Source organism: Oncorhynchus mykiss, chromosome 3 (genome assembly GCF_057628025.1).
Source record: "Oncorhynchus mykiss isolate SJ-2025 chromosome 3, ASM5762802v1, whole genome shotgun sequence".
Lineage (NCBI taxonomy): Eukaryota > Metazoa > Chordata > Actinopteri > Salmoniformes > Salmonidae > Oncorhynchus > Oncorhynchus mykiss.
The window spans coordinates 85,902,989-85,915,434 of record NC_143024.1 but is presented as its reverse complement, the minus strand read 5'-3'; the positions used below and the strand labels follow the sequence as shown (position 1 = coordinate 85,915,434).

General features: G+C 43.9%; 2 protein-coding genes across 6 annotated transcripts in view; one reads left to right on the top strand and one right to left on the bottom strand.

Moving 5' to 3' along the window:
• Positions 1-1,063: 1,063 nt before the first annotated feature.
• On the top strand, positions 1,064-4,910 carry LOC100136284 (large ribosomal subunit protein uL2). Of its 2 annotated transcripts, XM_090230379.1 has the most exons (6): positions 1,064-1,212; positions 2,233-2,375; positions 2,496-2,637; positions 3,371-3,589; positions 4,047-4,162; positions 4,721-4,910. In XM_090230379.1, exons 1-6 carry the CDS (start codon positions 1,143-1,145, stop codon positions 4,877-4,879), a joined length of 849 nt encoding a protein of 282 aa, XP_090086505.1. In that variant the 5' UTR covers positions 1,064-1,142; the 3' UTR covers positions 4,880-4,910. The 2 variants fall into 2 exon arrangements, with proteins under 2 accessions (XP_090086505.1, XP_021453640.1); XM_021597965.3 differs by lacking the exon at positions 1,064-1,212 and having other exon boundaries at positions 2,234-2,375.
• Positions 4,911-5,226: 316 nt separating this feature from the next.
• Positions 5,227-12,446, bottom strand: part of LOC110504735 (ubiquitin carboxyl-terminal hydrolase 9X) — a 71,890-nt gene continuing 64,670 nt past the window's right edge. For all 4 annotated transcript variants that reach the window (XM_036975174.2, XM_036975176.2, XM_036975173.2 and 1 more), the window contains 3 exons: positions 11,478-11,591; positions 7,076-7,180; positions 5,227-6,943 (listed from right to left, as the gene is read on the bottom strand). In XM_036975174.2, the coding sequence (XP_036831069.2) occupies positions 6,767-6,943; positions 7,076-7,180; positions 11,478-11,591 (396 nt within the window). In that variant the 3' untranslated portion in view covers positions 5,227-6,766. The remainder of the gene's footprint in view (positions 6,944-7,075; positions 7,181-11,477; positions 11,592-12,446) is intronic.

Here is a 12,446-nt window from a genome sequence, read left to right as displayed (position 1 = left end):
GTGAAGTGCGTATGGTAGTTAAGTAAATAATATAATTGCAAAAAAATATAAGGTAGTAAACATTTATTAAGATAGGAAATAAGGAAAGGAAGCAAGACCTTGTGCCACGTTGGCTGTATCTCAATCATATACGATACCTCAGTGAACTCAATCAATAGCCTGAAAGGGCTCCTTTCCTTGTATCCTTCATCTGCAGTTCAATACTGATCTGTAAGTGTTTGACAGGTTTAATCGTACCTTTAGTAGGTTCCCCCATAGTACCCTTACAGATCAGTACAGATAAGGAGAGGAGGAAAAAAGGCAAGAGCCTATGTAGCTTACATGGTCAAATGCGCTCTGCAGACCTCTCTCTCTGCCTCTTCATTGCGATCTCTCTTTGCTTCTCCCCTATTCCTTCCAGTTCCTACCTACCTTCTATCTAGCTCAGTGATGAAGGAAAGGATCAAGGAAGCCATTTACAGTACTGAGACACAGCTCTGCCAGTGAGCCTGCCCAGTAGGCCACAATCCCAGTCGTTTGGCCAAGGTGGAGCATATATGGGAGAGATCAGGTGAATCAGAGGTAATTGGCTATATGGCAGAGCTTGGCTGTGGAAGATTTATGTAATAGCAAGCCACAGGGAGGAAGAGAAGTAGCGGGAGTTGGAAAGAAGGAATTCTTGACGTGTATCTTTGCTCAGTTGTTGCATGCATCAACCAATGGTTGCGTGCCACGCCATCGACTCTGCAGTCAGGCACCAGATTGCTATAACACATGATGTGGTTAGCTGACACGTCAAGTACCTATCCAGGTGTTGTAAGATCTGGCATGCGTCAGCAATGTCTGAGCAGAGGAACACAATGCTAGACACACTATAAGGCCTCATAGTGAGTGAGACATCACTGAACCTGACATTCCTGGATGCACCCTGCTCTGTGTGACCACTGTGTGTGTGTGTGTGTGTGTGTGGGAGTGGGGGGGGAGAATATGATTTTGAATGGGACTGAATTTTGACTCCCCACAGGCTTAGTTGTACAAGACAGTGGGTGTAGGGGAGCTTTTATAAAACACAAATGGATGTCTGCTAACGATTTGCTGTCATCTGCTGGACAATCAGATTTACAGCAGAAAAAAATCACGTGCCTACTGTTCCCGTCAGACCCATGGTCTATTTCACCGGAAGAAATCGTCTAGCTCAACCTTACACTTCCTCTTTCCGTCATCGGGGTTTAGGTAGGAGAATGTTGATTTTATTCTCTTCACCGAATCCGAGTTGAATCTTGTATAATATACTATCATCCACTCGAAAAAAACCGTAGAAAACGTATAATAGACACTGCTAACTATAGTCGTATCATTGAAGCGACAAAATTAGATTTTTAATGCGTTTTAAATCTTAGATGATTGTGGTGTGAATATGGGTGCGCAGTGACATGGGCTCCTTCGTCTTGGTGAAGCGGTAATCACTAGCTGCCGGTAACCCGGTTGTTATTTGTTCAGACGTTCCGTATTTATTGTCCACGAGCGTAGAGCCATCGCTGTATATATTTTAGTATTTTTTTTAAATCTATTTATTTTCATGGTTAGTTTCTAGTTGCATAGTGTAGTGAGTCGACACTGAACATTAATGGGTAACGTTAAGCTAGCTAGCGTTGGCATGCTAAGACAATCCGCATGTCGGCTACCTAACGTAAATTGGCTGACAGCTTTACAACTACATGCAAGTATTGTCCATTAACATGAATTTGTTAGTTAACAATTCCGCCTTAATGCAGGGAAGGATCCTTACTTGATATCATGGTTGGTTAGGCAGCTAGCTAGGTAACGTTGGGTATATAGATAAACGTCAGCTGCCAATGGCAGGTATATTTAGCGAAATTGTGTGTTACACATGCATTTATGAACGTAGCCCTCCACCTTTTACACCGCTGCTACTCTGTTATCTATGTATAGTCCCTTTAACTCTACTTACATGTACATATTACCTCGACTAACCGGCCCCCTCACATTTACTCTACCGGTACCCCCTGTATCACTATTGTTAATTTACTACTGTTTTTTAATTACTCTATTTGATTAATTATTCGTATTTTTTGAAACTGCATTGTTGGTTAGAGGCTTGTAAGTAAGTGTTTCACTGTAAGCTCTACACCAGGGCCTAATAAGATTTTATTTAATTTAGTCGGGGTCTGTCTCTTGAACTCCGTAAACTTTGATCCGGGCTGTAACTGAATTCTCAAATTTTGTTTCCAGTCACAATGGGCCGTGTTATCAGGGGACAGAGAAAAGGTGCTGGCTCTGTGTTCAAAGCCCACGTGAAGCACAGAAAAGGTGCTGCTAAACTCCGACACATTGACTTTGCAGAACGTCATGGTTACATCAAGGGAATTGTGAAGGTAATGCTCTCACAATAGCATTTTTTTATGCTGCTGAAATATACTGTTTTTTACAACTTTTTAAACAAAACTTTTTAAAACAATCTGCTTTGGACCTGACTTGACCGTTGTCTCCCTCAGGATATCATCCATGACCCAGGCCGTGGTGCTCCCCTGGCCAAGGTGGCTTTCCGTGACCCCTACCGATTCAAGAAGAGGACGGAGCTGTTTATTGCTGCAGAGGGCATCCACACCGGCCAGTTCATCTACTGTGGCAAGAAAGGTGAGGAATGGAACTGGACATGGGGTTGATTACCTGTAGTCTGCTTAGTTTGTCACCTCATCTAGGCTATTTTTTAGAACTATCTAGAATACCTTAACAATACCCCGGTTAGCTGAACATCAGTAATGTCCTGCCCTTGGGCACCTTAACCCCCGAACATCAATGTCCAAGCCCCCTCAGAAGTCTAATTGGCCTTACAATTTAAAACTTTGTTTTTTTGGATGGGCTGCATCTCAATCGACCGCATGTGCCAATGATGGCATTTTGCATCTGCACTTGGAGATGGCAGTGCTACAGCAGTGTTTGTCAGAACATGAGATCTTGAAAACATCTGTAGCATCTTAATGGTTTGGCCACTACGACCCCCACAAGCGTCACGGGACCTGTCTGAAGTTGGTATTGCCTATTTGCCAACTATTGTCTGTAGCGTCCCGACGGTTTAGGCTACATATTAATATGACCCCTCTAAAGTTAATCACAAATGTATGTTATGCTCTAGGACTGTCACATCTTGTCTGAAGGTAGCCTGGTACCAGTTTAGAGCCTAAAATAAAAATGTCCTGATCTTATTTCTATAGGAGAGAAACATTTTTTTCATTGTAAATAGGTTAATTGTAGTAAGGCCAAATTGAATGTTTAAACAAATCATTTGCAAACATAAAAAAAAAAAAACTTTTGTCTTAATATTCAACATTTATTGCTGAATGACTATCTTATAACAATTCTCTCTCAGCTCAACTGAACATCGGTAATGTCTTGCCCGTGGGCACCATGCCTGAGGGAACCATCATCTGCTGTCTGGAGGAGAAGCCTGGTGACAGGGGCAAGCTGGCCAGGGCGTCTGGGAACTACGCCACGGTCATCTCCCACAACCCAGACACCAAGAAGTCCAGGGTCAAGCTGCCCTCTGGCTCAAAGAAGGTCATCGCCTCCGCAAACAGAGCCGTTGTTGGTAAGAAAGTGAGATTGTTTTGCTTTGCGTATATTGGTTAGCTGGATGCATTTTGTACAGTATATCAGCATACTTAGGCTCATTCTGGTACATCCAGAATAAACGTGTTGGTCTCAGAGTGCAGTGAATTCTACTAGAAAAGCTGGAATGAGTAGGTCATCCTGGCATTTAAAGTATACTTAATTTTCATGTCAAACTTTCTTCGCTACCCAAAATGCCTTTTTAGAAAAGTACAGATATTCGGACACTGCCACTTGCTCATAAGGGTCCAATTAACCCCCATCTTGATGAAATCTGCTGCACTGTGCACATGTATTTTGATAGACGTGATTAGACAGGAAAACCGAAAGGCATTTACTGCCATTCAGAATATGGGTCCTACCAGTTGTGACATGGCTGGTTAGGTAATCCTGTGCTCCTGTCCACCAGAGTAATAGTTCTCTCCTCTCGTCATCAGGTGTGGTTGCTGGAGGTGGACGTATTGACAAGCCTATCCTGAAGGCCGGTCGTGCCTACCACAAGTACAAGGCCAAGAGGAACTCATGGCCACGTGTCCGTGGTGTGGCCATGAACGTAAGTGGACATCTCTTCTGCATATGTTTATGGAAAACTTAAGGTTAGATTTGGATCTTGAAGTTCTACATCAAGCAGTCTTCCAGAGATGGTGTCTTTCTCTGCACCTGATGTACCTCAGGTTTGTAGATGGCCCTACTAGGCTTGGGTGGTATCCAGGTTGTCATACTGACCTTGTGCAATCCTGATTATTGAATACTGCCTCTGTAATCTGAAGGTTTGTAATGCTAACAGCCAATGCTAAGGAGCAGATTGACAAACAGCCAACACTACAGTTAACTGCATGTACAATAACAGCCATGCTCTTGATCTAGGTAATTCTCACCACATAGCTAGATAACTAGCTACTAAATGAGCAAACCCAATGTACAACTGCAGAGCGTTTAGCACCGACGTTAACTTAAAACTGCATTTGCCACACCTGGTTTGGTAAAAAGTTGAGTGAGGCTTGTGATTTACCATGGCTAAGCCCCAACTACTTTTTTCATATTGGGGCGTAGGATTCATTATTAGAACATCTTTGCTGACTTTCTTCCCTTTCCCCCCCCCCCCCTCTAGCCTGTTGAGCATCCCTTCGGTGGTGGTAACCACCAGCATATTGGAAAACCCTCAACTATCAGGAGGGACGCACCTGCTGGTCGCAAGGTCGGTCTCATTGCTGCCCGTCGTACAGGCAGACTGCGTGGAACAAAGACCGTCTCGGAGAAGGAGAATTAGATGTCTTGACAATAAAATATGTTCCAATGAAGCTAACCTGTGTTGACTCCATTTGTTAGGTTAGTGCTCCAGTGGAGTTGCTAACTGGTGGAATTGGGTTGGAGCAGACTGCATATTTCAGTGTTGTGCTTTTTTTTTTTACATTAAGTTGGGCCTCATCACCTGAACAATTTGGCTGGTTACATGTTATTGTATGGCCAGAAGGGGAGCCTGAATATGCAAACCTACAGTTAAATGGGAGTCACGGAAATATACTAGCGACCTACTGCAAAGCATGGAATCAGGATGATCATTTGCCTTCAAGCAGTAGCCTACATGAGAATCCAGAAAGTAAATGTACATAGACATTTTTACCAAGTCGGTTACATGAATACAATATTCCATGTTCTTTATTTGCTAAGGGCGCAATGCTTCTATATTTCTGTGCACAAAAAAAACCTCAGTGAAAGTTCATTGCGACTGTAGCTCCAGAATTCAACGACACACCATGGCAAAAACGGTGCCGAACTCTGTAGTCGATACCTTTAAAAATAAGACAAGGACAAATGTTTATAAATCAAATTCTATTCTTTGTGTGAAATACAAAATAAATTCTATAAAATAAGAGCAAAGTATTATGGTGGGCAGAATATTTGGTATTTTAGACAAATCCCCAAAATACACACATTCAAGTTAGCAATTAAATAGTTTTACTGATGTATACCTTTTAAATCCTAAAGAATTACTTAGCCCATGTTGCAACACGACTAATCAGCCGATACGGTGTGCCCCTTCTCCAAGGAGAGAAGTCTGACGCTGCGGCCCCAGAGTGGACCAGCCTGGTGAGCCCCGGCGTTTGACTAGTCTCTACCAAAGAGACGGCAGAGAAATCAGGTTTCATACATGGTGTTTTTCTTTCTCAAAATTCCTATAGATGAATACTAAGCACCCTATCCCACCAAAAATGGACCGGCGAATGTTTAGTTGGATTACAATAATGTGCAATTGAAAAACCACTTTCTATTGGTTCAAAATACCACCCTCAATGTACAAGGGGAAGATGAGAAAATAAAAGCCTTAAGGAATTGTCCTCTAGCTGAAGGACAGATGTTATCACATATCTTCCCTTGAGCTATGCTATTCGGGTGAGAAGCCATGCTAAACATTACAGCATATTAACTAGAACTTCCGAAAAGATCTGAATTACCAAAAAAAATAAAAAGGCAACGAGTTCCAGAACAATGTTGCATCACCATTTTTTTCACATCAACCAAAACACCGTAAAAGTTAACCCAACCATTCCATGTCTCACTAAAACCAACCCCAGCTCGTCAGTTGATTTGGCATCGGTCAAGAGGTTGCCAAGGAGCTTACTAATAATAACAATGTGTCCTCCTAAAGGTGAATGACCGGTAACCGTCCGATGGCAGACTGGATATCACTGCTGAGGGTGATAAAACAAAAATACATTTTTTCTCTTAAGTGTTGCTTTTTTTTGTTATTTTTGTTTCGCGCAAGATCTCTCTCCGAACAGCAAACCTGACGGGGGGGGGGGGGGTCATTTTAACAGTCAAAACAAACACACTATGTACACCTTTTCGTCATGTTGACAAGTGTGTCAGCATTGTCAAGCCTGGGTATTCTATGTTCATTACAACACAATCCCCTCTGCAGTCGACAGCCCCAGGCTCCAGTATGCAGAACCCAGGGGAGCGCCCCCCCCCCCCCATGGCAGGCAGCACAGTAGCATGAGAGAATTGAGGGGGCCTGGAGAGGAGCTGTGAAGCCTGGCCCTGCCCTGGAGACCCCAAAGAGAGAGAGAGTCCCGATCAGGAGCTTGGTCAGTCACCTGGAGGGGAGAGGAAAGAGAGCAGGAGGCTGGAGGTACAGCAGAGGGGAGTGCTGGTGTTACTCCTTAGGCGAGGTAGGGGCCGTGGAGGTGGAGGGGACCTCCTCAGTGCTCTCCCAGTTCTCTTGTGCTCTTGGGCCGGGCTCAGGGCCTGGGGTAGAAGGGGCAGGGCCAGGGTGCTGGGGGTTGTTCATGAGCTGGGCAGCGGGGCCTGTGTATGGCTGTCCGTGGTTGTTCTGCGGGGGAATGAGAAAACAAAAATCAGGTTTAGTGGAACTACTGATGTGCGATGGAACTTCTGACAAAATGTCGTTTAGAAGCCTCCGTTTACAGGGATAGTAAACAGTCACAGTATAGTGCCTGTATACCTGCTGAAACTGTGTGGTCGTCCCAGGAGATGAGTGTGGGTAGAGGGAGGTGTCCTCTGGAGGGGAGGTGTCCTGATCTTCAGAGGCTTCCTGGTCATCGGGCTCCTGGGAAATGAAGTCCAAGATTAGCACCATTTTCATTCCCAATGCATTTTTCCCCACCTAACATTCATACACAACTCAAACCTACTGGCCTAATAGCATACCAATGTCTCTTAATATGAACATTAGCCTATTTTAACTGAATGAGATGGAAGAGAGTGACACGCTGTGTAGGAGTGTGACGGCCTTGGATGTTGTAATATCAACTGAGGGAGGGTTAAATATAAAATAGACTATTATGTGAGTGGGTATTATTCTCCACAGCATGGTGGGGGACATGCTCTACTGAGATCATGTTTCCATATACAATACATGACCAAAAGTATGGACAATGGACACCTGCTCGTCAAACGTCTCATTCCAAAATCACGGGCATTAATATGGAGTTGGTCCCCCCTTTGTTGCTAGAACAGCCTCCACTCTCAGGGAAGAGCATTAGTGAGGTCGGGTACTGATGTTGGGCGATTAGGCCCGCAGCCAGCGTTCCAATTCATCCCAAAGGTGTTCGATGAGGTTGAGGTCAGGGCTCTGTGAAAACCAGTCAATTTCTTCCACATTGAAAAACAATTTCTGTATGGACCTGGCTTTGTGCACAGGATCATGCTGAAACAGAAAAAGGCCTTCCCCAAACTGTTGGAAGTGCAGAATCATCTAGGATGTCATTGTACGCTGTAGTGTTCAAATCACATTTTATGTCACATACACACGGTTTGCAGATGTTAATGCGAGTGTAGTGAAATGCTTGTGCTTCTAGTTCCGACAATGCATTAATAACCAACGAGTACTCTAACCTGACAATTTCACAACTACCTTATACACACAAGTGTAAAGGGATAAAGAATATGTACATAAATATATATGAATGAGTGATGGTACAGAACGGCATAGGCAAGATGCAGTAGATGGTATAGAGTACAGTATATACATATGAGATGAGTAATGTAGGGTATGTAAACATTTATATAAAGTGGCATTGTTTAAAGTGGCTAGTGATACATGTATTACATAAAGATGGCAAGATGCAGTAGATGGTATAGAGTACAGTGTATATACATATGAGATCAGTATTGTAGGGTATGTAGATATTATATTAAGTGGCATTGTTTAAAGTGGCCAGTGATACATTTTTTACATCAATTTTTCCAATATTAAAGTGGCTGGAGTTGAGTCAGTATGTTGGCAGCAGCCACTCAATGTTAGTGGTGGCTGTTTAACAGTCTATTGGCCTTGAGATAGAAGCTGTTTTTCAGTCTCTTGGTCCCTACTTTGATGCACCTGTACTGACCTCGCCTTCTGGATGATAGCGGGGTGATTGTTGTCCTTGATGATCTTTATGGCCTTCCTGTGACATCGGGTGGTGTAGGTGTCCTGGAGGGCAGGTAGTTTTGCCTCCGGTGATGCGTTATGCCGACCTCACTACCCTCTGGAGAGCCTTACGGTTGTGGGCGGAGCAGTTGCCGTACCAGGCGGTGATACAGCCCGACAGGATGCTCTCGATCGTGCATCTGTAGAAGTTTGTGAGTGCTTTTGATGACAAGCTGGATTTCTTCAGCCTCCTGTGCTGCTGCGCCTTCTTCACGATGCTGTCTGTGTGGGTGGACCAATTCAGTTTGTCCGTGATGTGTACGCAGAGGAACTTAAAACTTACTACCCTCTCCACTACTGTCCCGTCGATGTGGATAGGGGGGTGCTCCCTCTGCTGTTTCCTGACGTCCACGATCATCTCCTTTGTTTTGTTGACGTTGAGTGTGAGGTTATTTTCCTGACACCCCACTCCCGAGGGCCCTCACCTCCTCCCTGTAGGCCGTCTCGTCGTTGTTGGTAATCAAGCCTACCACTGTAGTGTTGTCTGCAAACTTGATGATTGAGTTGGAGGCGTGCATGGCCACGCAGTCGTGGGTGAACAGGGAGTACAGGAGAGGACTCAGACCGCACCCTTGTGGGGCCCCAGTGTTGAGGATCAGCGGGGTGGAGATGTTGTTACCTACCCTCACCACCTGGGGGCGGCCCGTCAGGAAGTCCAGTACCCAGTTGCACAGGGTGGGGTCGAGACCCAGGGTCTCGAGCTTGATGACAAGTTTGGAGGGTACTATGGTGTTAAATGCTGAGCTGTAGTTGATGTACATCATTCTCATATAGGTATTCCTCTTGTCCAGATGGGTTAGGGCAGTGTGGTTGCGATTGCGTCGTGTTGAGTTTCCTTCACTGGAACTCAGGATCCCAAACCATGAAAAACATCAGACCATTATTCCTCCTCCACCAAACTTTACAGTAGGCACCAGCCATTTGGGCAGGTAGTGTTAGTTTGGCATCCGTCAAAACTAGATGGTGAAGAGTGATTCATCACTCCAGAGAACGCGTTTCCACTACTCCAGCCAACGCTTAAGCCAATGGCGGCGAGCTTTACACCACTCCAGCCGACGCTTGGCATTGCGCATGGTGATCTTAGGCTTGTGTGCAGCTGCTCGGCCAAGGAAACCCATTTCATGAAGCTCCAGATGAACAGTTCTTGTGCCGATGTTGCTTCCAGAGGCAGTTTGGAACATGGTAGTCAGTGTTGAAACCGAGGACAGACGCTTTTTACGCACTTTAGCACTCGGCAGTCCCGTTCAGTGAGCTTGTGTGGCCTACCACTTCGCGGCTGAGCCGTTATTGCTCCTAGACGTTTCCACTTCACAATAACAGCCTTTACAAATTAACATGGGCAGCTCTAGCAGGGCAGAAATTTGACGAACTGACTTGTTGGAAAGGTGCCATCCTATGTCGTTGAAAGTCACTGAGCTCTTCAGTAAGACCATTCTTTGGCCAATAATTGTCTATAGAGGTTGCATGGCTGTTTGTTCGATTGTATACACCTGTCAGCAACGAGTGTGGCTGAAATAGCCAATTCCACTATTTTAAAGGGGTGTCCACATACTTTTGTGTATATAGTGTAACATCTAAGGGACGGGGCCATATACTTTCTTATAAGGTTGATATGGGATAATTTGCTGGGGCATATACGTTCTTATAAGGTTGATATGGGATAATTTGCTGGGGCTAATACTAGATGGAAATGCAGTTTTTATCCAGTTCAGAGAAAAACAGAGGGATTTCTACTTTGTGTGTTCAATCCATGATGGTTATGCCAGCGTTACCTTTTTAGACTGGCATCTTTGTGCTGGGACAACTGGCCGTGTATCTGTATGAGTCGGTCTGCTCATAAAGACAGAGACTGACAACATCTAGAACACATTACAACATGTGACCAGACCAACTAGAAGACAGCTTGTTGTGTTATTCTAAGTGGAGGAGATAGTGCTGTGTTATCATGAATCTATCGTAAACCTACAATAACCTGTGGGTAAAGTAGGTGCTGCCTATTGTCAAATAACGTAGTGGTCCTAAGACATCTAGCTGTTCTTTCTCTCCAGATGTTGTTATAGAATTGGTTTTACGGGTAGTTACAATTATAATTATTCAAGGTGATGTTTCCGATTAAAACGATCAATAACAAGACGTGACCTCGTCCTGTTGACTAGAAATATATTATGAACACATGCGATTTAAATGGCTGACCTAGTCTCAACACACCAGTAAGTACACTACACATAACACTAGCACTTCATCATCAGATCAGTTCTGTCACCATAGTTTGTTTGCTTTAGGGGGGTGGAACAAACAGTTTTGATTGGATAAACAGGGTTAGGTTAAGGACCAACTGAACTAAAGGGAAGCCAGGAAGTCAGTGCTGCTTTAGGTAACCAATGGGACACAGCTACTGGAAAGAGGAAATGTTTGCGGTATGCGGTTCAGTTGGAATTTTGGTGGGGTTAATGGTGCAACGTTAATATTGACATGTTGGATTTTGGTGGGGTTGACTATATTATGGAACATCAAAGGGATCTTAAATTGTCTATACTAGAATCCCCTCAGCTCTATATCTGCTGCCAAGTAGGAACCTGGAGTTGGCTGCTTTGTCAGTCACTGAATAAAGAGAAAGGATGAGTCTTCAGCGGGCTATATTCCCAAAGACCATGACGAGTAAAACATTTGCGCCAATCACCAACTGTCATCACAAAATCACTTTAGGGAGCAGAACGGGAGCAGAACGCAAACAGCCGAGCGGACATATGACCATCCTGTCACTGCTATCTGTTATTGTCCAGCTCCTATGCTCCAGACTGACTGTCTGTGTGTTGGTTCTACTGCCCAGGCTATTCTCCCTGTGTCAATGTGCTAGTGAACAGACACCACTAACATCGCCCTGTATGGAACACCTAGAGAGGGGACAGAGTGGAAGAGGGTGCCAGGGGCTTACAGTGTGTTGCTGTGGTCCTGTCCCGTCCCCTGGCAAAAGCTGCTGTGGCGAGGACGATTTCCGCATGGCAGCTTCTTCTTCAGACATGGCCTCACCGGGCTTCGTTAAGTGACACTAGTTTGAAATGGCATAATTGATATCATTGCATAACATATACAAGTGTCAACAGTTAACCTTTCATTTAACTAGGCAAGTCAATTAAGAACAAATTCTTATTTACAATGACGGCCTACACTGGCCAAACCCTAACCAGGACGACGCTGGGCCAATTGTGCGCCGCTCTATGGGAATAAACTATGTTTTCAGGTGGATTTCTTCTGTTTTTTTTTGTTTAAGTAACATTAGCATATATCATATCGCCATTCATGGTAAGGATTAATAAGGCTAAGCATTGTAATGTACACTGAGCTTCAGCAAAAGGAGACGAACACAAACAAAGGAATCTAGAGGAAAAAGTTATATAATAATACATATCAACATGTTAGCTTAAAGTTTGTATACACTACGAGGTGTGTAAGCTGGAAATAACATTCGCAAAAACTCGAAAAGCCCCCCTACCTAGAAAAATAAAAACACAAATTCGGAAGATTATCAAAAATAACTAAGATATCATTTTCCAGCAGATAACAGCTTTCTAAAAGAACTTTAGAGTTGGCTTGAAAATCTGGACTTGAGCTTTGAAAGCATTCAGTTCCAGGATATTTGATAGTTTGACTACAACACTTAACACCTAGAACTTGACATGCCAGAGGAGCAGGCAGTTAACCCACTGTTCCTAGGCCGTCATTGAAAATAAGAATTTGTTCTTAACTGACTTGCCTAGTTAAATAAAGGTAAATAAATACAAATAAGGAAGAACATAGTATAGTTTGTATTGCTGCATGAGATTCCATATAACCGACACTACTGTTTATCAAATTCATTAAAACTCATGAAAAAAAAGAAACGGCCCTTTTTCAGGACCCAGTC

Excerpts from the sequence above, each read along its gene's own strand:
- LOC100136284 (XM_090230379.1), top strand. The coding sequence starts at position 1,143 with ATGGTCTATTTCACCGGAAGAAATCGTCTAGCTCAACCTTACACTTCC. Across the intron at positions 1,213-2,232 it reads TTTCCGTCATCGGGGTTTAG|TCACAATGGGCCGTGTTATC; the intron begins GTAGGAGAATGT and ends TTTTGTTTCCAG. Across the intron at positions 2,638-3,370 it reads CATCTACTGTGGCAAGAAAG|CTCAACTGAACATCGGTAAT; the intron begins GTGAGGAATGGA and ends ATTCTCTCTCAG.